We start from the raw sequence: 27,459 nt of genomic DNA on the forward strand, positions 1-27,459 counted from the left end.
AGCTGTCCCAACATGATTTGGTGTCATGAAACAACTCTCTGCAGTTTCTGTTCCTGTGTGGAACAAAACAAATGCCAAAAACACAAAAGAACTTGTGAAACGGAGTTATCAACTCCAACCTGATTTAATTGGCTCATACACTGCTTCATGCTGGATTAGTTAACACACACAGTAAAAATAAACCTTTTCCTGATGACTCTCATCAAACTCGGTGTTTATATTAACAGCCTTTGCAAGGACTTTGACTTTTTTCCCCGACACTTTTAATAGCAGATGTAAGACTGCTGCAGCACACTGACAGTGGTTTATTCCCTTCACAGTAGGGGCTGCAGAAGGGGGGAGGAATGAGGTGCCCCCTCAAAAATTGAGTGGCCTTTATAGCAGGAAGGAAATGCGTGTATCTGTGTGGAGATAGCAAAACAAGCAAGTATTTCCCTCAGCATTCCTCCCCCTCACCACGAACACACCCATTGCCTGGAGCTACAGGAGGCAAAAGCATGTGGGAGCCTTTGGTAAGGTATTGGCAACAAATCTCTGTCCTCATTAGGGCACCAGAGGTGTGCAGGGTGACAAGGAAGACCTGAATTAGAGCAGAATGACGGGATTAGAGTCACTGGGATGAGCTTTCTCGCTCCAAAGCTGCCCAGCTGCCTCTGGCAAAGGTGCTCCAACTCAACAGTTGCTTTATTCTTAAACCATTATCCCTGTGGGATTAGTCCCAGCTTTTTTCCCCTCTCTCTCCAGAATATAAACCAACCAAGAGTCCATCTCACTGCTCATGGTGAATCCAGTCTGGTTGGTCACCCTTTGCAAGAGGACCATTAAAGTCTGTCCTCAGCTGCATAAGAAGGGTCTGAAGGGTGACAGCACAGAGGTTACACTGAATACAGGGGATCAGTCTGCTCTCCCCAGTATGACCCTCTCTGTATAGAAACTGGGAGTGAATTCTGCTCTCCACAAAGGATCCCGCCTTTGCTTTTTACTGGTGTGCATGCAAGCAGAATTTGTTTCTCAGGGAGAAGAAACCACACGGACTGAGTGTGTACCCACAAGGAGTGGGCACCTGCTTTGAGAAGAAAACTAATTACTGTCTAAGAGGAGAGGTGATGGGGAATAGAGCCTAGAGAAGGGACAGCAAGCAGCAGCTCAGCAAACCCAGCCCGTTTGCCTTTGTGCTCCTTGCACGCCAAGGCTGCAGCCACCAGAGGTCAATGTGACCTCACCAACCTCACCCGCTGGGTGCTGCACAGAGCCCCTTTCAAACTGAGACGTCAAACCCAAGTATGAAGTAGTGTTTTCCACCTCTTAGGACATAACTTTGGGGCAGATTTGCATGTAGACCAACAGCCAAAGCATTAATCACGATATGACTGCAGTGTTATCCTGGGAAAAAAAGAGCTTGGGAATGCAATGTCCCCAGTTAGCATCCTGCAAGCCCACTGAATTGAGACTCTTACTTGGCTATGGACCCCACAAGTGCTCCTGACACCCCGGGCATGTCTCATCCTGCTGGTTTCAGTGTGACTCAGGTGTTCTCACCAATCCCAGCCTTGGTAGCAGGAAAGGGGTGGAAATGGGCAATCTGTCCTTCCCTGAGTCCCACTTCTGCTTTCTGGGATATAGGTCTGTCATAGCGAATGAGGTCTGCCCCAGATCCAGGCTGGCTGGATAAAACAAGCAGCTGACCCGCAGCCAGAGGAAGGCAAATGGGTTAAATGAGCAGGGTCATCAGTCTGGATTAGAAGTCAAGAGAGGGAAGATGAGACTGTGCAGAACAGAAATCAATACATCTAGACAGCTTTGTGGCAGCCAGCCATTCCTCTGCACTCCCACGTGTACCACTTCTCCTGTCTATTTCCCCCATGCCCTCCCCTCGACCTCCTCAAACAGTCACTGAGGAGCCCTTTCCACCTGGCCTGCCAACCCCTTCACCATCTATGTGGACACCCACCTAGTCAGAGCAAACAAAACACTCCTATTCCATCTCCAGCAGAGCTCCAGCCTTGTGGGATGGACAGGTTTCCCCAGACAGTACACAGTGTCTTCTCCAAGAAGACTCCACTGCACTGCAGGATCATCAGTGACCCCCTCCACTAGGCCAGCGTCCCAGACCAAGAGTGTTTCCACCATCTCCCAGGAACATCAGCTTAGGATGGGAGCAAAGAGAGACCAAGAGGCAAACCCTGGCTTGTCTTTGCAGGGCAGATGAAGGCAAAGACACTGAGAGAATGAGAAGAACCAGCCCAGATGTCATCATAGAGATGAGCAAACTGTGAGCAGTTCGAATTCAGAAGAATAAAGTGTCACCAAGACATCAGCTGGTTAGCTGGGAGCTCTGCTCACCCCACTTCAGAAATACTCTGAGTGCTTCAACAGGAGGAAAGGAAGAAGCATAGATAGAAAACACTGCTTCCATCTTCTCTTCCTCTTCTCTGAGATGATCCAAGTCCTCTATGGCTCCTCTCCTGAGCTGGTACATAAACATGCCCCAGGGTGTTCAGCTGCCAGAGTCCCTGAGTCACTGTCAGACTGAGACTGGCCAGATGCTGATGGAGGAGAGGCAGGAGGGGTGATACCATCCCACAACACTCATTATACTAAATATGTGCCGTATCAGGAAAAGCGACAGGTCAGGACTATATCAAGACCTTTTCCTCTTGGCTGGAGAGCAAACCTGTCCAGGACATGAACAGGGTAAAGAGCTGAGTACATGCTAACAGCACAAAGTCTCTCTGGAGAGGGCAGAGAACAGCCAAGGGCTACCATCACTTGTAACACTGCTCCAGAGCCATAGGGTGTCACCATCCCACCAGCCAAACCCTTGGGGAAGGAGGTGGTTGGGCAAAACCCAAATGCTTTGGGTCGGCCTGGCCTTAAACTGGAGCCCTTGGAAAGGGAGGGATACGGGGAGCCAAGGGCTGTGCTTGTTCCTGCCACGCAGACCTGCCAGGGCCCCTTGCTTCTGACTGTGAGGCCCTTCCCAAGGCCCTTCCCTACCCATCCCTTTCACGGAATGGCTTTACACTGACAGAGAGCAGGTTTAGATTAGATATAGGAAGAAATTCTTAACTGTGAGGGTGGTGAGGCACTGAAACAGGCTGCCCAGAGAAACAGTGGATGCTCCATCCTTGGAAGTGTTCAAGGCCAGGCTGGATGGGGCTTTCAGCAGCCTGGTCTAGTGGAAGGTGTCCCTGCCCATGGCAGGGGGTTGGAACTGGATGAACTTCAAAGTCCCTTCCAACCCAAACAATTTTATTATTCAGTGATTCTGTGACCTACACTGCACCCAGCTATTCTTATCCTACAGCTGACTGCAGATTGCTGCTGCACTGAGCCAGGCCTGGGCTTACTTGTGGGACTGCAAAGGGGATGTAAGTCCCCTCTGCTCCTGATAATGCTGCCTAATTGTGTGTCCTCCAGGGCATCCACCAGAGGTGGCACAGAGCACCCCTCAACCCACACTCAGTGAGAGCCAAGGTCTACAAACCAAAGCTGAGACACAACAAATTCGGTACAGATGTGACCTAAGTCAGAGCAGTATGGAGCCAGAGGTGAAGACAAGAGCATGGCATCCTGGACCTCATTTCCTCCTCCACATACCACCAATGGTCACACCAGATGCCCTGCAGGATGTGACCCTAGATAACATGGGAGGTCTCCAGCCCTTCTGGCAGCTGTATGGGATCTGTTCTGGAGCCATCATGCCTGAACAGGCACCCTCCCCTAAACACTCCTGCATGCCTGGCATTCCCAGAGCTCCCCATTCCTCTGTCCCACAGCCAAAACACCCAGCTACCTCCTGGTCTTGGCCTGAGCCGATCTCTGCCCTTTAGACCATCCCACAGAGACCAGCATCAGCCAGAGACAACCATGGGAGGAATCAAAGCCTGGCATGTAGCAGGAGCTGTCCCTCACTTCCCAGGAAGCTAACCACAGTCTCTCCCCTAGGCCAGAGCTTCACAAGGCCCCAGAGTGCAATCTACGGCCTCCCTGGAGCTGGATGCCCATTTCCCCTGCAAAGAAGTCACACCCTGCCACATAGATGCAATCCCTGGGCTAAGAGTCACAGACAGTCGCTTGCTGGAGCCCGCCCAAGAGCAATGAGCTTTCCAAGTCCTTTCCCTTTCTTGGGGGTCTGGTAGTCACATAAACAGGAAGAGCCTGGCCCTCTCCCTCCCCCTTCCAGGGCTCTGCCTCCCTCCGCTGCTCTGCGGCGGGCGCCGGCATGATGCAAGCCCCAGCGCTGGGCTGCTTGGCCCCCTCGGGAGGAGCTGCCGGCTGGCCCCTGACCTCCAGGCTCCGCATTTCCTGTGGCAGTCGAGGAGGGAGACGAGGCCCCTTCTTCCAGACGCTGGGGCTGGGCGTAAAGGGGCCTCTGTGGGCTGGCCTGCGGGGGAAGAAGAAAGGTCACGGCGGTCCTCTGCCTGCAGCGGCCCGAGGTCGGAGGAGGCAAAGATGCCAGCAGCCCCGGTGGAGGTGGGAGCACTGCTGGGATAGAGGCGCCCAGCCTAAATGACAGGGCGAGGGCCACGCTCCCGGCCCAGCCCTGCAGCCAGCTCTCCAAACCCTTCTTTATCTCCTGGCATTTATTTTTAAAAGCTTTGTGGCCTTCTCTCCGAAAACCAAAGGCAGCTGCACCGGGTCTGGGCTGCTGCCCAGGAGGGAGAGCCGGTGCCTGCAGGAGAAGGGTGCAGCCGCAGAGCCCAGTGCTGTTAACCCTCAGCAAGCTGCAGGAATTGGTGCCCATCCTAAAATTAAAAAGCTGGACTGTTGCCTAGGACAGTGTTATCCCTTTCCCCCAGGTCCCTCTAGGGAGGACTAAGCTGAGACAGGCATCCCCCCACCCCTGCACACATCTCCCATGGGTCATGGCAGGGAACAGGACTGAGATCTGCAGCAGGGACCAGGAAGAAGAACAGAGCCTTGCTGAAGGCATTCAGTTTGAGAGGCATATCCCTGTCTCTGGGGTCCCTATCCATGCTTGGGCTCTGTGCAAGCCCTGGCTTGTAAAGGCCCAGGATGCTGGCCAGATGTGATGCCCGCTCTTCACGATCTGGCAAGAGGTGCTGGATGCCCGGGGTGAGCAGGGAGGAGGGATGGCATCCCGGATGGAAACCTCTGATATGCCTCTGCACTGATCTCCACTCTGCCCTGGAATGTGCTGGCCAGCAGCATGTGGGAAAGTGGAGGCAGCAGAGACCTTGGATGTGTCAGCTCCCCGGCTGAGTAAACAAGAGGAGCCCTGGCAAGCATTCAGCCCCAAGTATCCAAGACCTTGAAAAAAGGGGGCTGGAAACGGGAAGGTTCTTCTGTCCTCTTCTTGCTCAACCTTTGCAAAATGTGTCCTAACCTCTCCCCTACCTCAGGTGCTAACACCAGCTCCTTGTACCCCTAACAAGTCTGGAGAAGAAGTGTGGGGAGAGACTCTCCCTGCCCAGTTTCCAGCACCATGCTGTTAGATCTAACATCCGGGAGAGACACTGCCTCAAAAGCAGGGTCTGGAGAAGAAAGAGGTAGGATAAAAGGATTTATCACCCCCCACCATGCACACATATCCATGCCCCTTGGCAGTCTCCCAGACAGCAGGGAGCACAGAGCATGGAGAGAGCTTCCACCAGCAGTAGTGGCACTGCCTCGGGGAGCACAGTGACAACTGGGACAAAGGCACAGTACAGCTCCCAGATAAACACCTTCCCAGCCCCACCTGGGGACATTCCCACTGCGGGGTGCAAGTTCCAGCCACACTCCAGGTTTCAGAGGCTCAAGAGAGGCTGACAGCGCATTCCCCAGTGCTGGCTGGAAACGTGTTCCCACCACTCTTTGGGTTGTCAGCATTGCCTCCCTTGTCTCCTCTATAAAGTGCACCCACTGTGAGTCAGCTCCTCATCCCCTCTCTCCACCCAGGCACAGGAACCTGGGGAAGAGGGGTGGGCTGGGGAAGGTCCCCCTGCATCCCACCAGTGGAGCCCATCATCTCCTGGGGGCTGAACTCCTGCAGCAGTGGTGCTAGGAGGTTGTGCCTTCTGGCCACCGTCCCGTGTCCCCTATCGCTCCTCGGCAGGCGCAGACTCCCGGAGAATGAGCCATTGTTCCCCAGCCCTGCAGCCTCTTCCTGTCCCTGTAGGGCTGTGAGACAAACAAAAGCAGAGCCAGACGCCATGGGGAGGAGGCTGGATCTGCTCCCCTCCTCCAGATCCCGCAGCAACCCCACAGGCAGGCAGACGGATGCCCGCCTTGGGGGAATGGGCAGGGACACCCCTATTTTTAGCTGCTTCTGCATCCCCACCCCCTTCCTTCCGTGGGCCAAAAATACATGGGCTGGATGGACAGGCAAAGTCATTAGGATAAAAGGGTTGTCCAGGCCTTGTGTCCAACCACTCCCCTGGCTTTCACCTCTTCCCATTGACCAGAACGGGTTCCCCAAACATGGTCTCCCTCTCCCAACATGGATGGCCTATCTCTTCATCCCCATTCAATATATCCCCATATCCTCTCTCTGTACATTGTACCCCTCCTCACAACTGCATCTCACTCCTCCTCTGCTCCATGGATGCATCTCCCATTTCTTGATGGTCCCCTCTCCCATGCCGCACCAGCCCTGGGGATCCACTCCCTTCCCTTGGAATTCCCCAGCTCCTCCTTTCCCCAAAACACCTTTCTGCACCTCCTCATGCAATTCATTTCCAAAAGGCTGCTTCCTTCCAAAGGCCCAGAGTTTCCTGCTCCTCACGCCCATCCCCTCCTTTCCCACTGCATCCCTCCTACCCGTACCATCTCCCCTTTCTCTCCCCACCCCAACACCCTCCATCCCAGCTCCCTCCAGCCTGCACGGGCTTTAAGCTCCTGTAGATGCGCTCCCACTCCTTGTCCTGCCAAGGGAACATATTTGAGGAGAGGGCAAAGAGACTCCCAGATGCCCCTGCACACAGAGAGCTGCTTCTCCAAGCACCAAATTTATATCTAAGCCCTCCCCCCAGTCCCTCCTGCATTGACTTTTACGAGGTCTATGAACAAGAGCTGGAGAATCAAGTGTGGGGTTGTTCTGTGGAGATGTAGTCTACATACATAAATAAATATCTTTATATTTACATCTCCTTTCCTAGCACACGGAATCACTGAAGTGTTTCCAGGCCACAGGCAGCTGTTCCTGGATTACTTCTGGTTTATGCAACATGCTCCCTCCCCATCCCAGCTATGTCCCAAACCCCTCTTCCCTCTCCTCTGTGCCCACGTAAAACTCAGAAGGAGAGCATAGATCAGGATCTGTCCTGGGGTCCGTCCCTCCATCCTCTCACCCACAATACCCCACAATACCCACAGCAGCCCTACAGCACCCCAAATCCCTGGCCAGCAGATGGGACTAGCATACCAGGAGGAAGCTGGGGAGTGTGGGGGGAGGAAAAAAGATGAAAATATTTGGGATAGGAGATGGGCAGAGGGAGGGAGGCAGCCCGCCAACAAGCCTGGGAACTCATCTGTACCTCCTCCTGGGCTTTGGCAAACCCTGAGGCTTTGAGTTCCCAGCCCTGCTCCCAGGGGAAAAGCACACACTCCCCCCTTTGCAAATCCCACAAGCAGGACGTGGTCACTCCCATTCCTTTGGCTTCCCACTGCTCCAGGGGAGGGGAGCTGGAGGAGTTGGTGGGGGAAGTTAGAAATGGGTGTTTACAGGATCATCCACCCCACTTCTAGCATGAGTGGGTCTAACCCAGTGCTGCTGCCTGCCTGGTGGTGCTCACCACAACCTCCCCGCTCTCCTTCCCCAGGGCAACACAAGGATCCTGGGAACCAGACCACTCTGGTCCCTTTCCCTGCTTATCTCAAAGGCAACAGGCACAGTGTGGGGGACTCAGCACAGGCCCAAAAATGGGTTGAGCCTGGCCGAGCACATGTCTGGGGGTTCAGCCAGAGAGGAATCACCCTGGTGGAGAAACTATAGGGCATAAAGGATCCAGTGCCTACAAAGCCAGAGCTGGCATCTGACCAGGGATGCTCCTGGCAAGACGCTGGGTGCTTACACCTATCCCTTGCCCCAGGGTGTCACCTCCTGCCACCACTCTGGCTTGCTCACCCTAAAACCGGCTTTGCTTTCAGCTCATCCCCAGGGCAGTGAGACATGGACTGGAGGCAGCACCAAGGGCCATGGGCTGGGAGCAGGGAGGAGGGACCTGACAGCACCACGGTGAGGGGGAACTGGATGAGGCCATGCCAGGATGTGTGGTGGGGCAAGGGAGCTATCTGCACCCCCATCCCCATCACAGCAGGGTTCTGTTCCCCACCCCACTGCTGGCAGTAATCCCCATACCCATGTGGTGTGTGCCCTTACGGCCCCGAGGAGAATGGAAACATCTGGAAGTCACCTGCAAACGAGCAGCACTTTCAGTTAATGAGGAAATATGAGCTGGAGACCTTAGGCAGCAACAGGATATCTGCTTCTTGTGCACTGAGCAAGGCAACCCCTTCCCACCGAGCCTCCTGCCTGCCCTGCTTCTCCAGGAAGTTTCCAGCACTGCTGTGCTCTTGGAACTCCATCCCTGGAAATTTCCCAGGGAAGGAGGGCGGGTGGGAAAGCAGCAAGCAGAAATGGCAAGGAATATAAACCCAGGGGTGAGCCCCCTATCCACAGGCTAGGATGCCTTCATCACCTTCCCTTGGCTTCCCCCAGGCACTGGTGAAAGGGAGTAGGGGGGTTTTTCTTTCCTGGGGGGGAGTCCTGTATCAGCCTCCTTCAGGCACTGGGTCTGCGAGCAGAAGGCTCTGCAAAGTGAGATAGGATGAAGGACTGAGCACTAGGAAGTGTGGGGCAGAGACCTCAGCCCCCCCCCCCACATCCCTCCATTCCTCTCTCCCTCCCCATCACACTCAGTCACCTGTAAGACCTCAACCCCGTGTTGGAGGGATGAGTGCCGGGAAGATGAGGGGTTGCAATTTGCACAGCCCCGTCTTTGATGTTGTGGTAGTCAAAGCAAATCCTCATCTGGAAAAGCTGCCGAGCCACTTGTCTGCTCCATGATAAGCCCAGTGGCCGGTCTCTCTGTAATGGTGAGACTGGTACTGCTGCCTGGGGCTTAGGGTTACAGCTGGGATGAAAGGTTGGGGTGACTGGAGGTAAATGAGCTGGGCTGGGAGGGGTCCAGGCATAAGCTCCTGCCCAGGGCATCCATGAGTGGTACCGTGACTCTGCAGCACTGTCCAGCCTCCCAACCACCTCTCATTTATCAGCTGAGGTAGATAAATAGGCTGAGAAGCAGGATTGTATGGATTGATTTTCCAGGCTGTTGTATATGAAAGAAGGGGGTCTAACCCAGCAGCCAGAGGCCAGGATGAGTACTGAGACCTGGAGCTGGCACATACCCTGACCCTGGAGGTCTCCAAAGCACTTCAGTGCTAGACCTGGAAGTACCAAAGTCAGAACTTGGCTGGCATGACTGCAAGATCACAGGTTTGGGGAAGGGTGCTGAAGAGAAGGTATTTCCAGATGCTTTCCTGGAAATGAAGCCCATCCTGGCCCAGAGCACAGAGATGCTTGGAGTAGGAGTGAGGAGGAGGAGGAGGAGGTAGTGGAGAGCCAGCCGCCCTGCAAGAAGAGGAACGTGGCCCCCATCCCATCTGGAAAAGATTTGTTCTGCATTCCCCAGTGGAGGCGGCTGCCGTCGCCCAGGCTCTGCTTCCTGATGCAGCCTCTGCTGCCGGGCATGGGGCTGGGGGTGAGGGGGAGCCCCTCCAGCAGGGTGGGGAGAAATGCCCTAGCAGGCCATGCAGAGGAAGGAGACTCAAAGAAAGGGTCTTTTCCTGCCTCTCCCACCACCCCCACTAGCTTCCGCTGAGCAGGACCTAGGGGAAGGAATGCCTACCATACCTCTGGCAGGCTGGGAGGATGCATGTCACTATTTCTCCTCCTTTCCTTGCTGATGGCAGAGCTCATCCCCCATCAGAGCTAAGCTTCCATCTTCCTCCAAGACACAGACCCACTTAAAGTACCACCAACATGCACAGTCCTTACGATCTTAATTCCTAATGGAGAAAACTTCCACAGAAGGCAGAAACCCCAACCTCCATTTCGCAGAAGAGAAGCCAGACAACAGTGCCAAACCCTGCTACTACTGCTTAGCAAACCTCTGAGCAATAAGGTGCTCCTGCCCAGGCACCCAGCATGAGCCATGCGAGCTCAGTGAACGGCCAGGCTCCATTTTGACATCTCCTCTGCAGACATCTTGTCATCCCTTCAGCCAAGCCCTACTTAACCCCAACAAGTCTTGTCTCGCCTTCACCAGCAGAGACACCTCCCTTCTCATCAACAGGGCGCTGAAGAGGTGCTTGTGCCTGGCCAAGTGGTCCCCAGCAGAGCACTGAGCAGAGCCTGAAGGCCATGAGGGTCACCAGTGGCACTGGTGATGCCACACCCACCAGCAGGTTGCCCCTCATCAGCACTGATAGGGTCTTCTACCCTGTGACCACCAAGGGATAACACATGATGCCAGAGGGATGTGGTGTCCCATGTGTGAGCAGAAACTCTCGTTGGTGCCACCAAAGAGCACCTCCTTGCATTTATCCGCTGCCACCCCCTCACCCTGGTCTGACACACTGCCGCTGGTATGACGCTTGTCCTGGTGCCGTAACACTTGTCCTGACCCTGTAACAAACGCCAGCCTGGCCCACATGGCCTCCAGGGAGGCTGTCATCCTGCTAATGCCCAACCCAATGCTACCCACAGCTCCTGGTATGACCACCCACCCCCAGCCCCCCGTCCAGACTGGCAGTGCTACACCACGGCACTGAGAGCTTCCTATCCAGTATGGCATCGGGGACCCTGTGTGATACCCGGGGGGTCACACACACACAGGGTTCAAAGCCAGGCTCCTCTAACCAGGTTAGACAGCAACCTGGCCTTCCCCCTTCCCCCAAACCCATTGAAGCAGGCACCCGGGAGCGGGAGGCAGCCAATGCCGGCAGACGGGAAATGGCACTGGGGAAGCGGGGAGGAGGAGGGGAGCGGCAGAGAAGTTCCTGAAGTTTTCTGTCCTGGATAGTTGGAATAAATCTCATTTTCTCTGGTCTCCTTGCCGAGTCGAGGATTGGCTCAGCAGTGCTGCAGCCCGCCCTCCTCCTTCCCACGTCCCCTCCCCGCCGGCTTCGCTCCCTCTCTCCCGTGGCATCAGGGCGTCAGCCTGGGAGAGCCAGCCTTGGGGGGACAGCCGCGGGAAAAGGAGGGGGGCATGCCTGCCCCTTCTCCCCCACTCCATTCCGGAACACAGCACCAGTAACCCTTGGAGCAAGCTACAGGGGCCTGCGGAGAGTGTCTCGCAACTTTTCGTCTGGAGGACGGGGAAAAAATAATAACCCTGGTTCGAAAGAGGTAAATCCTGAAAGTTTTGATTCATGGGTTTGTAGAGCTGGGGACGGGGGGGGTGTTGGGACCAGCAGGAAAAGGGTGGAGAGGGTGTTTGGAGAGGGGAGAAGCGGGAGGGGTGGCAAGGCGATAGAGACGGGAAGGATGGTAAAAAAGAAAGGGAGCAGAAAGCAGGAATGCAACAGGAAACTGGGAGTGAGGAGAGGGGACACAGGACAGGGGGGAGAGGCAGGAAGGAAAGGGAGTGAGAAGAGGGTCCCGCGGATGGGGGAAGGCAGCGGGACGCGTGTCTCCCAAACCCTGCCTCTGGCTACCCCTCAAAGCCCCACAGGCTCTTGGCACCTCGATTTTGAGGGTATGGAGGAAGAAAGGGAGCACTTTTTCGTAAGTGGGCAGGGAAGGGATGGCTGGAAACTGCCCACCTCCATAGCTCCGGCCTCCCTCTACATCCCAGCGTGTCTGCTTGGAAAAATACCCTTGTTCTACAGAGATATCACTATGTATATATATAGCAGCCAGCAGCACAGGAGTCAGATTTAGGCGTCTGCCTACTGCCCGGCACTGCTCCAGGAAAGCTGAAAGAGGCCCAACCCAGCCAGCCAAGCCCCTTTCCCCTTCCCCCCAAAAGCCTGTCCCTGCTGGCTTTCCTCATCCCAAAGCAGTCACCCAATAGGGGAACTTTTGCCTCCTTTCCTTCGGGGAAAGGGAGGTTTTTCATCACTCAGGAAGGCTGGGAAAGCCTTCCTGGCCACCCACAGCCATTTCCACCCGCTCTTCCTGCTGTTGAGACCACCCCAAATTTCTCACCCTCTTTTGGAGTATGTCCCCTTTGGGGGAGGGAAGAGGCTGCTTTCAGCAGCTCTATCCAACTAGACATCTGGATTATTTTCCCCCCCTTTCTGGTTTCCGCTCTTCCCAGCAAGCAGAACAGCTCTGGCCGTTCCCAGCTAGTGGAAAACCAGTGGTAACCAGCTGAACTCAGGGGGGATATGGGGGAAGCCAGGCTGGGAAGAGGAGGAGGAGGAGGAGGTGCTGGCGGTGGGTCTTTGAAGGCAGGGGGCTTCCCAGAGGAGGCATGGAGGGAACCAGAGAGATTATGCCAGGGAAGGGGAGGTTGTGATGGGCTGTGGGCTTGCTGTGCCGGGAATTGGGAAACACGGAGGGCTGCCAGAGAGAAGCGGTGGCACCCGGACAGAGAGATGGCCAGGCAGAGGGGTCCTTTTGCCCAGTGGAGGAAAGGACAGCACAAAGGTCACCCTTTGCCCGCAGAATCATGAGTTTCCCTGGCATGGAGGAATCTGGTTGGGTGAAGGGGAGGGCTCCAAGGGGCAGGGAGTCACACCAGGGGCAGAAGGAAAGAAGAGAAAGGGGGAGATTGGAAGGAGGAAAAGCTCAACAGGCCTGCCAGAAACCTGCCATCCAGGTAGGGTTGGGCACCAGCTGCTTCATTCCCTCCCTCCCTCCCTCTCTCCCTCCCTCCTCTCCCAGTACCTGCTGCCTGCCAGCAGGCAAGGAGAGCCAGGGGCCAGGAGATGCTGGCTTGCTTCCCTGTGGTGACCAAGAGACAAGGAAGGGCAAACACTTTCCTCCACCCCACTCCCTCACTCAATAGTTCTCCAGATAGGGAACAAGGGGATGCTCTCCTCCCATATCCCCCCTTTTCCTTGCCTCCTCACCCCACCCCAAGGTGTGATGTCCCCCATAGGGGTCTTCAGGGCAGCTGTGTTGTGCAGGGGACCTGGGGTGGGGTAGGAGGGTCCACTCCTGAGAGTAGCGCTGCCTGGTGCAGCACATGCTAAAGGGCACAATCCCAGAGCCTCACTTTGGGTTTCTCAGGGGCTCCAATGTGCAGAGGAAAGGGAAAACTTGAGGGCTGTAGCTCACCTAGTCCCCTCTCCCAGGGTCACATGCTTTCCTGGGACATCCCGGGGACAGCTCAAAAATATGGTTGCATCTCTCCCCCTGTAGTCCAAGACCCCAGCTGTGCTGCAGGGACCACCCTAGCAGCTTCCTTTGCTCTCCAGGAGAGCCCTGACCCAATGGCTATGTGTGGGCTTCTGCCAGAGAAAGGAAATAGCCCCCCAGTTTTCCCCTCACCCCGAATCTGCCATATGCCTGGTTTGTCCTGGCTATGAGGCAGCACTGCCTGGCCTCTGTGGACAGGAGGAAGACATGAGCTGCATGAGCTGGGGAGCTGGGGGCCAGCAGGAACCCAACCTGCCACCATCCTGTCCCTGCTGCCACCCCAGGAGGCCACTGCCACCCCGGGGAGGCAGCCAATGGTGCTGGGCGCTGCTGGGGGAGGTTTGTTTTCCCTTCCCCAGTCATTAACCCCTGGGAGATAAGAGGGGCCCCGGGTGAGCAAACAAGGCCAGGGCAAAGCAAAAACACATCTAGCCGGCCAGGAAAGCAATTTCGTGTCCAGGACTCCCCTTCGTCAGAGCCTTTGCCCTCCTGGCACTGCCTGGCTGCTCCAAGGTGATGCATGGACAAGCAGGAGAGAGAGGCAGGGAACGTGGCAGGGGGAGCCATGCAGCAGTGGGGGTCCCAGCACACGGAGATTGAGAGAGGTGAGGCTCCTGCATCCCCTCTTGGCATGCTGTCCTCCACAGCCAGCCCTGCTGGAGGGACCCAGCTCCGTCCTGACCCCCCAGCCACAGAACTATCCAGCCAGAACTGGACAAGGAGGGCTACCCAGGCCACTGACGCTCTGAGATGCCCCACATCTGAGTCCTCTCCTTTCCCCAACTCACCCTCTCCTGCTTGCTACGCACACCAGCGGGGGATCTGCTGATCTGAGACTCCTCCCCACTGACAAGGGAGGTCATCGCCCTTCCATAGCGCACCCAGCTACTGCTTCCTGCTGAGCCTCTGGGACCCACCTGAGTGCAGGGACCCACCCCACCTTCTCCTCCAACCTCAGGCAATCACCTCCCTTGCTGTGCCTCAGTTTCCCCTGTCTGCAAAGCAGGTGTCCTCCCCATGCTGCTGACTCCCTGCTTCTCCGGCATGTCTGCCCAGCACCCGGGGATCCAGCCAGCGAAGGACAAACAAAGCAATATACAAATATTGCATTTTTGCTTCCCACCACTCCTCCCCGAGAAGCACATGGGCCCCAGGCCTCACCCTCTCCTCAAGGGTTCATCTGAATAGCAAAAAGGAGGGAGAGGTTTCTCGCCCCAGGAGCTGGGGCAGCCAGGCAGGGCATTGCTCTGGGAGGAGGTTCTGCCTCGGAGGGAAATCCTCAGCCTGTGTTGTGGCATGGGACTGGCAAAGTTGCTTTGCAGATGGGAAACTGAGGCATAGTGAGTTAGATCAGCAAGGTGAGGGAGAGCACATGTTTTTGGAGGAAAGCCTTTTTCTTCCTCCCCAGGAGAAGGGCCAGGTGAGGGGGCAGCCAGTAGCAACCTCCCCAGTGCCTTGTGCACTGCCTTTATCCTCCCCAGGCAGTTCCGTAGATACAGCCAATGGGGTTGGGAAAATCCTGTCCAAGGGCTTCACTGCTCCTCTTGCCTTGTTTAGGTGGCCAGCAAGGGGATCAATGCTTTTGCCCGGCCATTCCACCCGAAGCTCTCGTCGTTGCCTGCTGCCCCATCCGTGACTGGCTCCCACTCACCCAGCGGCAGCAGAAGACAGTGGATTAACCTCTAAGTCCACGACCAGACACAGCTTCCAGTGACCTCTGCAGAACGGGGGGGTGACCCAGACTCCCCCTGGCGACATTTCTGTGCCACCGCTGTCCTCACCACTGAGGATGTACCCTCTGAGGGTGATTTCATGAGCGTGACGTAGCGCAGGGAAGCGGGAAACCTGCCAAACGCCAAAGTGACACGAACTGTTACCCCGAGAGCATGGGAGCAGAAGCAGTGGGGAGGCTGGGGATGTGACAGACCACCCCAGTGCTGGAAGCCTGCTGAGGGCTGATTTTGGCGCTTTTTCAAAGGCAGGCTGAAGGGTGCAACATGAGCCTGGGGAAGCTGCCGGTGCTCAGCTGGGTGTCAGGCTCCCATGGCAAGCGGCGGCTGAAGTCGGAGCTGACGCCGGACATGATCAGCCCGCCGCTGGGCGATTTCCGGCACACCATGCATGTGGGGCGCGGCGGGGACGTCTTTGGGGACACCTCTTTCCTTAGCAACCACGGCGGGGCTGACACGGCCAAACCCAACAACTTCTTTGCCCGGACGCTGCGGCACGTCCGCCGGACACCGCTGAAGAGACGGGGCAGTGGGGGCCAGGCGGGGGCCTCCCCCGCGCCCCCAGCCATCTCGCCCATCATCAAGAACGCCGTCTCACTGCCGCAGCTCAACGAGGGGATGTATGATGGTGCCAGCAGTGGCCGGGGCTTGACCAGCAAGTTCTCCTTCAAAAGTGCCTCCAACAGCTTCTCCAAAACACACCAGGCCTACGGTGAGTGAAGCGCGGGGCAGAGGCTGGTGCCCAGGTACTGAGCATCCTCTGAAGCCCTTCTCCATTGCTCCAGGCCTCAGTTTCCTCCTCAGTGAGGGACTTTAAGTTCTCAGGAGAGATGGGATATTTAAGACTGCCCAGTCTTGACGATCCCTGCGAGCAGATAATTCTAACCTTGCTCTGAACCATGGTCCTTGCTCCTGCCCCTGGAACGTCTCAAAGCAGGGCAGGGATGGTTTCTCCATTTCTCCCCCTCTCCCGTAGCCCCACATAGCTGGCAGCCTGTGTGGAGTAGTTGTAAGGGAGTGCTCCCCATCTACCCCCAGCCCTACACTTTTCCCTTGAGCAGCCTCCCTGAGGAGGCCAAGAAGGTGCAGGGACAGTGGAGCAATTCCCTCTCCAAGGTTATGAGGTCAAGAGGACCCACAGCACAACCTTCTCCACCTCCACACAGATATTCCAACCCTGCCCTTAGCTGTGCCAACCTCTACATCTCCATGTGCTGCTCCTTAGGGGTTCCATCCACCCTTCTCCATCATGTCCACATCCCTCCCTGCCAGCCAGGGTGCCCTTTGGGGAAGGGTTGTGGGAAGGACAGGACATCTGTGTGGCTCCTCTCCAGCCTCACAGCACTGGGCTGTGGCTCAGCTTTTCCCCAGGGAGGGAGGTCTGGAGCGGGTCTCAGGGTGGGGGTTGGATCTGGGGGGCCTGCAGCAGCCCGGGGAGGTGGCCGGGCTCAGAGGGAAAGGCAGGCTGAGGCAATGCTGCCATCTCCTGGTCTCACCTGCCTGGCTCAGCCCTCACTGCCATCTTACCAAGCCCAGAGCTCACCTGGCTGTAATTTTAGGCTTTGGAGATGTCCACAGAGACACGGACCTGTCCTTTAAAGGCCAGTGCCACTGACAGGAGCATGACCTGAGCCACTTTGGCAGCCGTGTCCCTTACCCCCTGCAGAAGTAAGTCAGGCTTCCTCCCTTGCCTCACCAGCCATACCTTCTGCCTCACAGGGCTGGAGTCTGGATTTTGTACCATTCCTCGTGTCCCTCGCTTGGAAAAGGCCCAAGGGAGCACCTTTGCCGGGGAAGATGAGCTGGATCGCTCCGATTCCCTGCTGTCCTTCCGCCTAGACCTGGGGCCCTCCCTGATGAGCGAGCTCCTCCAGGTGATGAGCTTCTCTGAAGCCAATGGGAATGAGGTGGGGGAGGATGGCCCACACCTCCTGTGTGATGAGGGGACAAAGGACAGAGTCCCTCCAGCAGTGGGTGCATCCCACGAAGAGGACAAGGCAGCATCCAGCTTCTGGGACCACTCCAGGCAGAGCAACCTGTCGGGGGCCAGCTCACTGCCGGGTCTGTCGGTCCATGCCAACGGAGAGGCACATGCCATTGAAGGCGCTGCAGCGAACTCTCTCTGGGCTTCGGGGCCAGGGGCAGCACCCAGAGGGTCCCTGTGGCAGGGGCGCTGGAACGACTGCACCATTGAGGCTGGAGAATTTGACCGAGCAACGCAGGTCCTGGCCCGCCACTATGGTGGGACCAGCACCCCACGGAGCTCGGAGAAGGGTGAGGGTCCCCGGCAGGCCCGGACACAGATCCTGTGGGAGAGCCCCAGCAGCAGCTTGTGGGGGTCACAAGTGACAAGGGAGAGCCGGTCACCCGAGGCCAGCTGGAACCAAGGAGAGGAGGAGGAGACCAAGCTCTCCAGCCTGCAGGAAAGCCACAGTGGTGCCCGAGGGGGCCGCAGCAATTCCTTCGAGTATGCTGATGACGAGGAGGAAGAGGACGATGAAGTCAAGGTGTGAACGGCCATGCCTCCCATCACAGGCCCCACCACAGACACTGGTGCCGGGGTCTTTGCCCTCCTCCCTGTGCCCCACCCGCTGGTGCCAGTGTCATCAGCAGATCCAGTGGGTGACCTCCTCCCCAGGTGAGGGCACTGGGCAGGCTGGGGAGGGCAGGAGGAGAGCCCATCTCCTGGGGGGCTCCCTGGGGCTGGGCCAGGCTGCTGCAGAGGGCCAGTGAGCACCACAGAGCCAGGCATAGCAGCCCTCTCCAGCCTCACGGCCATTAGACATAAAGGAACATTCCCGTGTGCCAAAGGAACCCCAAATCCTTCCTACCCCGTCCCATTCTCCCCAGCAACCTCTCTCTCAACCCTCAGCTTGGCTCCACCAGGATGTCTGGGGATGTACTCCATCCTTCCAGTGACGTCCCCAACCATCCTCTGCAATGGCACTGTGACTTTCCAGAGATATTTCCACCAACAGCTCTGGCACCTAGGGGATGGGGTCTCCCCAGCTCCAGCTGGTGGAAGACCCTTCAGTATAGCACATCTATCAACAGGGGGAGGTCAGCTGGGGTCCTAAGGGGCAGGCAAACCCCACAGAGCTGAGCTTTCTCTTTTCCCCTGCCCCACCAAAAGCTGTGTGCTTGGTATTCAGGTGAAAGCATGCACAGAGATAATCAGGAACCTTTCCACTTGCCTCCTGCTGCTGGGCATCACTTAGGACAGCTTCTTTCCTGACTCGGACTCTTCTCAGCAATTGAGGGGAGAGAAACTTCTTGGCTGACTGGTGGCAAAGGCAGGTTGTCAGGTCACCAAATTCTGCAGTTCAGGCCCTAAAAATCCCTTCTTTTCCCCCTGCCTCAGAACAAGGAGACTCCTCTGCAGCCCCTTGGTTTGTGCCACCATCCTTGTGGTGGTGGCACAGTTTGTGTCTCCATCCTTGCCCCCCTCCCTGTTCCCCACACACATCCCTCTTTCCAGCGCACCCCTTCCCAAGGGTAACGTGGACCATGGCTAACGTCCCTCGCCGAGTGGCCCTGGGTGACACAGCCGCCCTGGAATGAGCTGCCCCCCACGCTGCCCCGCGTGCAAACTGGCCCTCATAGAAGCGCCTTTGTGCCATGGTGTGGAGCCGGCGTGCTCGGGGGCTGAGGTCACCGGAGGGACCCTCACAGGACCCCCCTTGTTCTCTGGAACAGGAGGGGGTGTGCAGCGGGGGGAGATGCTGGGCCATGGCTGCAAGGCTCTGCTCCCATGCAGCTCACCCACCACCCGGCTGCTTTTGCCAGGAAGCCCTTCAGAGCAGGATAAAGAGCTCCGGGGTGTGCATGTACTGCACATGGAAGTGCCACTTGCAGCCAGGCCACCAAGGTTAAGGGCGAGCCCATGTTCTCCAGCCTCCCCAAGAGGCTGCTTCATGCCAGCCACCAGCAGCAAGCCAGGGCAGGCACCAGCTTCAAAAAGTCCCCAGGTCTCGCCACTGGCACCCAGCAGGATCAGCCTTATCCTCCCTCGCACCTTCCAGAGTGAGGACCTGGGCTCTCAGGACGAGCTCCCCTCTGCCCTCTGCTTCCCAGACCATAACACAAGACCAAAGACCCATATCTGTGGAATTATCCTTTCTGCCTCCCTTCTGTACCCCATGCACTTATTATTGTCCTTATTAAAACAGTTTTGATACTAACTTCTCTGGTGCATCCCCTTGGCTGCTGTGACCTTATTGTCTTCCTTGCTATGTCTGCTGGAGCCCCAGCTGCCAGTCTCTCCATCCTGGGCAGCGAGGAACTGGAGAGGGAGGGCAAGGACACTGCCACCTTGCCTTGGACCAGGCTCTCTGTAAGATGCTCTTCTACTCTGCTCTCCTCCCACCCAGCCTGAAGTGTCCCAATGTTTCCTGTCACACATCAGTCTCACTTCAGGCTGGCGAGATACTTCTCAATTAGAGCAGCAGCATGTAATAATCAGGACCATTTGCCTGTAGTCCTGTGCAAGGAGGTACTGAGCCACATAACTCAGCCCAAATCCCACTGCCTCCCCTGCCTCATTTTTGCTGAGTAGGATCCTCTGCTGTGGAAATGTCAGAGTAATGGCTAACCTGACTGGAATGTGCCAGCAGATAAGTGAGGTGAGGTAAAAGGGAAAGTTGGAGACAATCCCTTATCTGTGGCAGGAATGCTGGCTGGGGACCCACCTGTGCTATCATCCCCATGCTACCTTTTAATTATGCACTTTCGTAGCACCAAGTGCCACATCAAATGCCACTTCATTCACATTTATGCCTTCCGTCCCGTTTCTCCATCCCTCCTTCCCAAAAGCTTGGGTGCGGGAAGAAATAGAGCATTGTGAAAAGATTACACAACCAATCAGTCATAGTGTCCTCACCCTGAACCCCACTCACAGCCTGCTTTGGCCTACCTACTATCCCTTCAACCCCACGGCCTGTTTTGACTTGGAAAGTATGTGGCATTATCCAACAATGGCTTCTTTCCTATTGGTGGGAGAACCTTGGGCTTTGTCAGTGCCTTGCACAGAGCCACAGAGTTGTTGCAGAAGACAAAACAGCTGGAACAAGCAGTCTTCCACTGGCTAGGGTTTTTATTGGATCTAGGAAGTGGTGCCCATCAGCTCAGCTTGAAGGAGATCATCTTGAAGCCTCCCACGATGCTCATGAAGGTGATTTTGCGGTAGCCGTGCCGGTTGGGGAAGTGCACTTCATGGCCATCCGGCAGTTTCACACGGAATTTGTCTGACAGCATTTCAATTAAGAACTGGGTGAAAAAAGAGGAAGAATGGCAGGAATTGGGGGAAAGGAGGGTATTCAGAGGTCAGCATCGAGGCAAAAGGCCTGACTGTTACATGCAAGGGTCAGACATGGCCACTACAACCTTAAGCAAGGTGCTGGGGTTTGAGGTGAGGGTGATTCGGAAAATGACCAGTTGATGTCAAGGGTCTGAGGAGGAATACAGACTATGATTGGGGACAGTATCTCTCCTGAGGCTGTTTCAGCTACTCTGATTGTAAACTCAAGCAGCTAAATCCAAGTATGTCTTTACATGTCTTTATACAGCATATGGAATGTGTACACCACCGTTCTGCTCTGAACAGGGCAGAATAAACCTGACCCCCAATGCCCTCAGCAGCTCACCAGGACTCAGAAAAAGGAGCTTTGCTGATAAACATGCACAAGCAGACGACAAGAATGAAGAATGCATCACTGGTCATTGCAAACTAAAGGCAATGTTCCCCAGAGCCATCACCTCACCACCCCTTCCCCAAGAGCCAGTTCTGTCTGAGGAAACAAGCTTCCTCTCCACAGCTATAGGAACTGGACTACTCCTAAATGCAGCCCTGTTAATGATTTGGGACATCAGATGGGGTGGGGCAGCAACAAGAACAGCAGCCCTAGCAGGAAGAGAGAAAGGACAGATTGGCAGCATGGATCCAGGAGTAATGAGGACAGAAGAGTTGAGGGGAAGAGGCTTTTGGACATTGCTCCAAACTCTGGGTTGCCTTAAAGCCTGTGTTTACATAGGAGGGAGGGAGAGAAATAAGGTAGATAGCAGCAAGATCCTGCTTCTTGGAGACTCCCTTTACTTTCATATAAGCCCCAGGTACACTCACCTGCTGGGCAGGTAGAGGGGGCCAGGAAGCACTTACAAAGCATGAGACAGACAGGACTCACATAAAATTCCCAGAAACAGCATTGTGGTTTTGAAGAAGGAGTGAAAATGGCAATCGGGACCAAAAACCCAGAGCATGAGGGGCCATTGTGAGGGAGCAGGAGGTATTGGGTGGGACTGGGAAAACTGTGGTATGGGAATCTGCTAACCAGGGGCTTCCCCTCACCACACATTCCCCACATACCCCATGCCCCTACACACACCACACATACCCCAGGCTGGCACAGACCCCTCACCTTGACAGTGCAGCCCCTGAAGAAGGAGGTGGCTGTCACGATGCTCTGTCTGCCAGGCATTAGAGCACTTGGAGTTACAGACGATGACAGACTCATTGAAGCGGGGATTGAAGTGAAATGCCATATCTCTTGAGCTGCAGCCAAGATTGATGCTGAAGCTGTAAATGAGCATGAGGAAAGTCATATGCATGGACGGGAGAGGGTCTTGGAAGGTTTGAGATCCGGCACACATCTCTGCACCTAATTCCTTCATCAGTGTTGCAGGTGACATAACAATGTGCTATTTTGTATCTGGCAACCTTGGAAAACCACCTCCCTCTACAGCCCACCTTCAACCCTGGCAAGCCAACGTGGTTTCTTTGTACTTACCCAACAGTATCAGGAGATATTTTGCCCTTCACCTTCAGGGTGTTCCCAGGCTTCATATCTAGGTTTAAGATTTCCATATTTCCCTAAGGCAGAGAAAAATAATCTGTGGGGCTCCTTCAGCCATTCCTCCTGCCTTGCCACCGCAAGTGAGAGGGTGCTGCTTGGAGACATCCCACCCAGGAGAACATCTATTGCTCTCAGATGGTGCTCCTCTCATGACCAAAACCCTCCATGCTGCAGGTCTTGCACAAACTTCTCATTCAGGGAGAGAAGAGTGGGCTGAGTGAAGCCCACAAGAGAGAAGAGACATCAGAGAAAGAAGAAGTGAAAACAGGCTCTTCCTCAGCAGAAGGAAAAGACAGCAGAGATACAAAGAGGGTTAAAGCAGAGGGGCACTGCCCAGGGTTTGGTGGAAAGCTGATGCTGCCCAAGAAATGAAAGTGGTGAGAGTAGCTATGACTTGCTGGTCTCTTACTCAGCCTCGCTGAGCTGAGGACCCTGGGTGACAAAGGACAGGAGCAGCAGCCCTTACAGGTATCTTCCTCAGAGGGCAGAGCAACCAGGCAGGGAGACACCAGCAGTTTAGCTCAGAAACGCTTTGCATATAGGACTGTAGAGCCCTAAACTTCCCTGTGGCTTACACATTAACATGACCCCTGCCTCTGCAAAGCTCCAACAGCTGCTATTAAGCCAGAAGGCTTTGATCCAAGAAAAAAGCTTCCATATGTACACTTCTCACTAGGGATTCCAGGAAGTATCAGCAAGTCCCAGCCTCCTCGGTGGGCTCCCAGTAGAAGGACTATCACACACAGCCCTTAGGGGTGCTACTTTAGACAAGACATAGGACAAATATCTTCCCAGCTGACCAAGGAGGTGTGACCACCACTTTCACTTCTTTCCTGTGTGTAACAGCTCAGCCAAAAGAACATTCCAGCTCCTTCCTTTTCTGGCAAGAGGCAGCTCCAAAATCCACACCAGCACACCAAAATGGTCTCCACCATCCTTCACCACAGTGCTCCAAGGAAGGGCTCAAAGGGGCTTGGAGGAGAGGACAACCAACACATCCCCTCTAGATGGCATGAGCTATGAAGTGTCCTTTGCAGGAGTGACATAGTGACATCCAAGCTCCTTCCCTTCTTGTGGCTCTAGATTCAGCCCCAGCTGTGTGGATTGCAATACCACTATGTGGGAGCTCTCTGCAACCTCCCATCCAAGCCCCATCTAGACCCAAGCCTTTTAGCTTGAGGAGCCACACACATCAGTTCAATAGTCCCATCCACCCTAACCTTTAGGGAATGGGAACATGAGACATGGGAATGTTCCTCACAGGGGAGTATCACCCTTGCTGTCTTCTTCCCAGGCAAGAGCTACAAGTAAGTCAGTAAACAGTGTCCCTGATCTGTAAGACTCCAAAAGTGGAAAAGGGAGAAGGAGGAGGAGGTCAAGGCTCAGGAGACCAGTAATCCCTTAGTCCCCCTCCCAGGCCCTGCAGAGAGCACCTGAGGGCAGCTGCTGCACAGACAGCTGGGAGACAGCTTCTGCCCTTCCCTAAAACATCCAGAAGAAAGGAGAAGTAAGTGCTGATAAGCACTCCTTCCCTGGAGGTGTTTCCCACAAGCAAGAGCTCATAAAGTCCTACAGGCTTGGGAAATTTGTTTGCTGTGGAGGACACTGAAACTGTTGGTGAAACCTCCCTGGGCTGAGCATGGAACCAGCAGGAACCAGTGCTGGGGGTGCTGTTTTCTGGTATTGAGTCTCCTTCCCACCACGCTGCTGTGTCCACGGCACACCTGTACACACCTTCACATCACACTGCTCCCCTGCAGCCATCCCAGGGATAATACAGAGCCCAGGGTCCTCTTCTCAAATATCAGAGCAAAACTGAATGGCTGGCTAAATTGCACAGTAACTCACTTTTTACCTGGGGAGTAAGGATTTACTGTCTGGAGGCTATCCTGGGTATTCCACAGTCTTAGTAAATATACCCATGAGAAGAGGGTCTTCTACAGATTTAGGCAATAGCAAACAAGCAGTAATTGCTTATTTTCATTAAGTATAAACATATTAAACCATGGCATATCTTTCCAACACAGTTTATAAATGCCATACTTGTTAACCTTCATTACTTGGTTAAATTTGTAAACAAAACTTACAGATACTACATCCCCAAAACAAAGTACACATAAAAGCTAAAATGCTCAAAGTTGGGATAGGAGAATCCTTAGCTCTAGGCACAGTTTCTAGCACACAGGATACCTATAACCTGGGAAAACCATAACATGGAATTGCTCAGTCTCTGTCTAACCAGTGCACAGTGGGTTATTAGGAGGGCATTATCCATCTGATACTAATTGGATGGCATTTTCCAGAACTATCTTTCACTTCCCAAGCGTAACACAGAAAACTTTAATTCTGTCACCACCCTATCAACACCTGCAGCAGTGGGTATTGTTAATCTAATCAAGTCTTGGTTTAGATTTTGGCTTTGCTGTGCTGGTATAAATTTGACAGACTCACCAGGAGGGTTCAGGTGGCTTCCCAGAAGTTGCTCCAACCCATCCCATATGGCACCCATCATTTCCTATTTCCTGGGCAGGAAATTCATAGCAGGTAGGTATGTGAATTTGGTCTCTAGGTGGTTGTGCCACTGCTGCAGTGCCATCCATTTGTGTGTGATCTGGGGCATTAGATACAAACATTTTCAGCCTGTCTGGAAGGCCGTGAAAGGGAGGAGTTAATCTGGCTGGATTGATAGGAGCTACTGTTAGGAATCGCCTTAACTGATGTCTTTCATACATTGTTTAAATGCATGCTGCCTTTTGCACAGAGGCTGCCAGATCTGAGAATCCTGTAGTTTTAAACAGTAGTAGGCTTTCCTGTGTCCTGTGGGTCTATGCCCCCAGCCCAGTAGGCAGCTCAGGTGGTTAATGAGTAATTACGGTTACCTGGGGTAATAATTAAAAATACTCTTTGTCCCCAGAATCTCTCTGCCTCTTCCTCACTCAACACAATCTGATCTCTGCCCGTAAGGGAAACTTGTATTCAGTTTCATTTCCCCTGAACATCTAGAATGTTCTTCCAGCAATGTGTCTTTCTCTGTGGGAAACAGAAGTGTGGGTTTCTCCACCCCCTCTCACCAGCAGTTTCTGTTTCAATTAAAGGCTGAACTTTTACTGCCATTGGGGAAGGGTCAGAGTCTTCCTCTAAACTATCATCATTGTACCAAATGTCCCCATCCCATGTTTCAGGATCCTCACAATATAGCACCCTATAGATGTGCTGGACTGAATTAGAGGATGATTCATGTGTGATTTTATCAAGTAATTTACTTAGATTTTTCTGCATCTGTTTTTTCTCATCTTTCAGCTGCAGACAGTAGTTTTTGTAATTGTTCATTTTTATTCAAAATAGTATCTACTAGTTTTTACAATTTCTCCTGTCTCTCTTTCTCAAAAGACAATGCTGTTCTAAGAACCACATTTTCTGACTTCAAAGTCATAAATTCTACATCTGCAACACTTTCAGGTGGCAGGAAGCTTTTGACTTCCCTTTGCAAGCAAGATACACAAGCTCCAAAAACTGCACAAATAACTTACTTTCTTACCTTTAATGGGCAACTTACCTTTTCCTCATCCCATTTTTCGTTTGGCCTGCAAACTACTAATGTGGTCAGCTATTGCCTGTAAATTATCACAATTAATTTGTGCCCATTCCAAACCCTGGAGGAGAGAGGCGACTACCAAACTTCTCCAGGAGAGAGGAAAACTTTAGCCTTGCACTGGTCACCCTTGGTAACCGTTTTTCCTTCGGTCTCCCTCAGAGGGAGACAACCTGGTCACACCAGGCAGGAGAAAGCAGTCACCCACAGAGGGACAGTAAAAGTTACAGTAAAAGTTTGGTCAATCTCCCTTAGAGGGTCAATCTCCCACCAGGAGGGAAGAACAGTAAAAGTTTGGAACCATTAAACAGCACTTTGGGTCAGAGAACGGTGATGCCAATTAAAATGTTGGGATTCGCTGTTGAAGTCCTCTGCCCAAATTAAGGTGCAAAGGAGACTAAATGCCAGTTCAACAATGCTGGCTTTATTTTACAAAATTAATCTTCTATGGAAAAGAGGGAGCGAGAAAGAGAGAGGGGGAGAAGAAGAGAGATAGGGCAAGTAAAAGGGAGTCACCTCCATGGTTCCAGCAGCGTCCTCTTGGTCCTTCTGTGCCTTGGGCTTCTTGACGGTAGCGTCTTACCCAGTTTCACTTTTTGCCTGAGTAATTGTTATGCAGTCTGTTATGTGGGTAAAAAGCAGAGGTAGAAGTGACTTTCAATTCCTCATTAGCACATGAGGCATGAGTAGATGTGGTTCCACCATTGCACATACTCACATCTTAATTTGATGGTCACCGGAGGTCTCTTCTGAGGGTTATGTGAGACAAGTTCCTCAAAAACCAAGTGTCCTATTTGTAACCCCATTTCCTGCACTTGCACAGTAGTTTACTTCTTATCTAACACACTGCCGTTGAATTTTTATCTGAACTGCAAAGCCAAAACTGAAACCTCGCTTTCTTCATGGTTTGTGCATAGGCACACAAGTTCACCACCAAGCCCTTGCTTAAGACATATGCTGCAAATTACTAACCCTTTCCTTAGAGCTGCCTGGGAGGGAGAGCAGCATGTCTCTTACTGTGACCAGTTCTGGACTCCTCAGCAGTACAAGGGAGATGTGGAGCTCCTGGAGCAGGTCCAGCAGAGGGCTACAGAGATGATGAAGGGACTGGAGAATCTCTGTCATGAGGAAGGACTGAGGGAGCTGGGCCTTGAAAAGACACGACTGAGAGGGGACCTCTCCAATGTCTATCAGTATCTGAAGGGAGGGTGTCGGAAGGATGGAGCCAGGCTCTTCTCGCTGATGCCAAGCAATAGGACAAGAGGCAGTGGGCAGAAGTTGATACACAGGAAGCTCCACCTGAACATGAGGAGGTGCAGGTGACCACACATTGGAACAGACTGCCCAGAGAGGTTGTGGAGTCTCCCTCACTGGAGATATTCCAGAACCATCTGGATGCAATCCTGTGCCATGTGCTCTGGGATGACCCTGCTAGAGCAGAGAGGTTGGGCCAGATGACCCCCTGTGGGCCCTTCCAACCTGACCCCTTCTGTGATTCTGTTTGAGGGATGAATAAAGCTACCCGTGCAGAGAGTTGAGTGCAGAGCCACAACTACCACAGATGGATGCGAGAACATGCAGAGAGGGAGACGAGCAGGAAAGAGGCATGAGCTGCTCAGACGGGGGCCATGAGATTTTATCGAAATAACATTTACCCCCTCCGACAATGCTCAGCAGGGGCGTTCACCCCCCTTTTATTTGCCACTGGGAACAATAGCGGGAAACCAGACAGCAACTCTGCCAGCACTGGCGACTTCCTTTGTCTGCAGAGCTGGTCAGACACCAGCCCTGTGCAGATGGCCTCCCTCACACAGGGGTATGTGCCCCCCACATAGGAAGGGGATGAGACTTTAGGGACCCCAGAAGAGCCAAAATTCTCCACTGCAGTTGGAGGTGGTGATTGGGATGATGAAAGGAGGGTGACAGGGGCAGGTTGATACTTCCCTGCTGACACTGCAAAGCAGAAAGCCTGGG

The 27,459-nt window shown here is 54.1% G+C and overlaps 2 protein-coding genes across 3 annotated transcripts; one reads left to right on the forward strand and one right to left on the reverse strand.

Annotated features, from left to right (window-relative positions):
• Window positions 1-11,046: 11,046 nt before the first annotated feature.
• Window positions 11,047-19,226, forward strand: CDC42EP1 (CDC42 effector protein 1). 2 transcript variants are annotated; one of them, XM_032106696.1, is made up of 3 exons: window positions 11,047-11,356; window positions 14,873-15,757; window positions 16,765-19,226. In XM_032106696.1, the coding sequence occupies exons 2-3, from the start codon at window positions 15,313-15,315 to the stop codon at window positions 17,556-17,558; spliced, it is 1,239 nt and encodes a 412-aa protein (XP_031962587.1). In that variant the 5' UTR covers window positions 11,047-11,356; window positions 14,873-15,312; the 3' UTR covers window positions 17,559-19,226. The 2 variants fall into 2 exon arrangements, with proteins under 2 accessions (XP_031962587.1, XP_031962588.1); XM_032106697.1 differs by lacking the exon at window positions 11,047-11,356 and adding an exon at window positions 13,783-13,920.
• An 893-nt stretch (window positions 19,227-20,119) lies between these two features.
• Window positions 20,120-26,142, reverse strand: LGALS2 (galectin 2). Its single transcript, XM_032106698.1, is given in 5 exon segments — window positions 20,120-20,310; window positions 21,459-21,486; window positions 21,488-21,616; window positions 21,828-21,910; window positions 26,002-26,142. Coding segments are annotated over 5 exon segments (393 nt in total). The 5' UTR covers window positions 26,008-26,142; the 3' UTR covers window positions 20,120-20,163.
• Window positions 26,143-27,459: the final 1,317 nt, after the last annotated feature.

Source organism: Corvus moneduloides, chromosome 4 (assembly GCF_009650955.1).
Source record: "Corvus moneduloides isolate bCorMon1 chromosome 4, bCorMon1.pri, whole genome shotgun sequence".
NCBI classification, from domain to species: domain Eukaryota; kingdom Metazoa; phylum Chordata; class Aves; order Passeriformes; family Corvidae; genus Corvus; species Corvus moneduloides.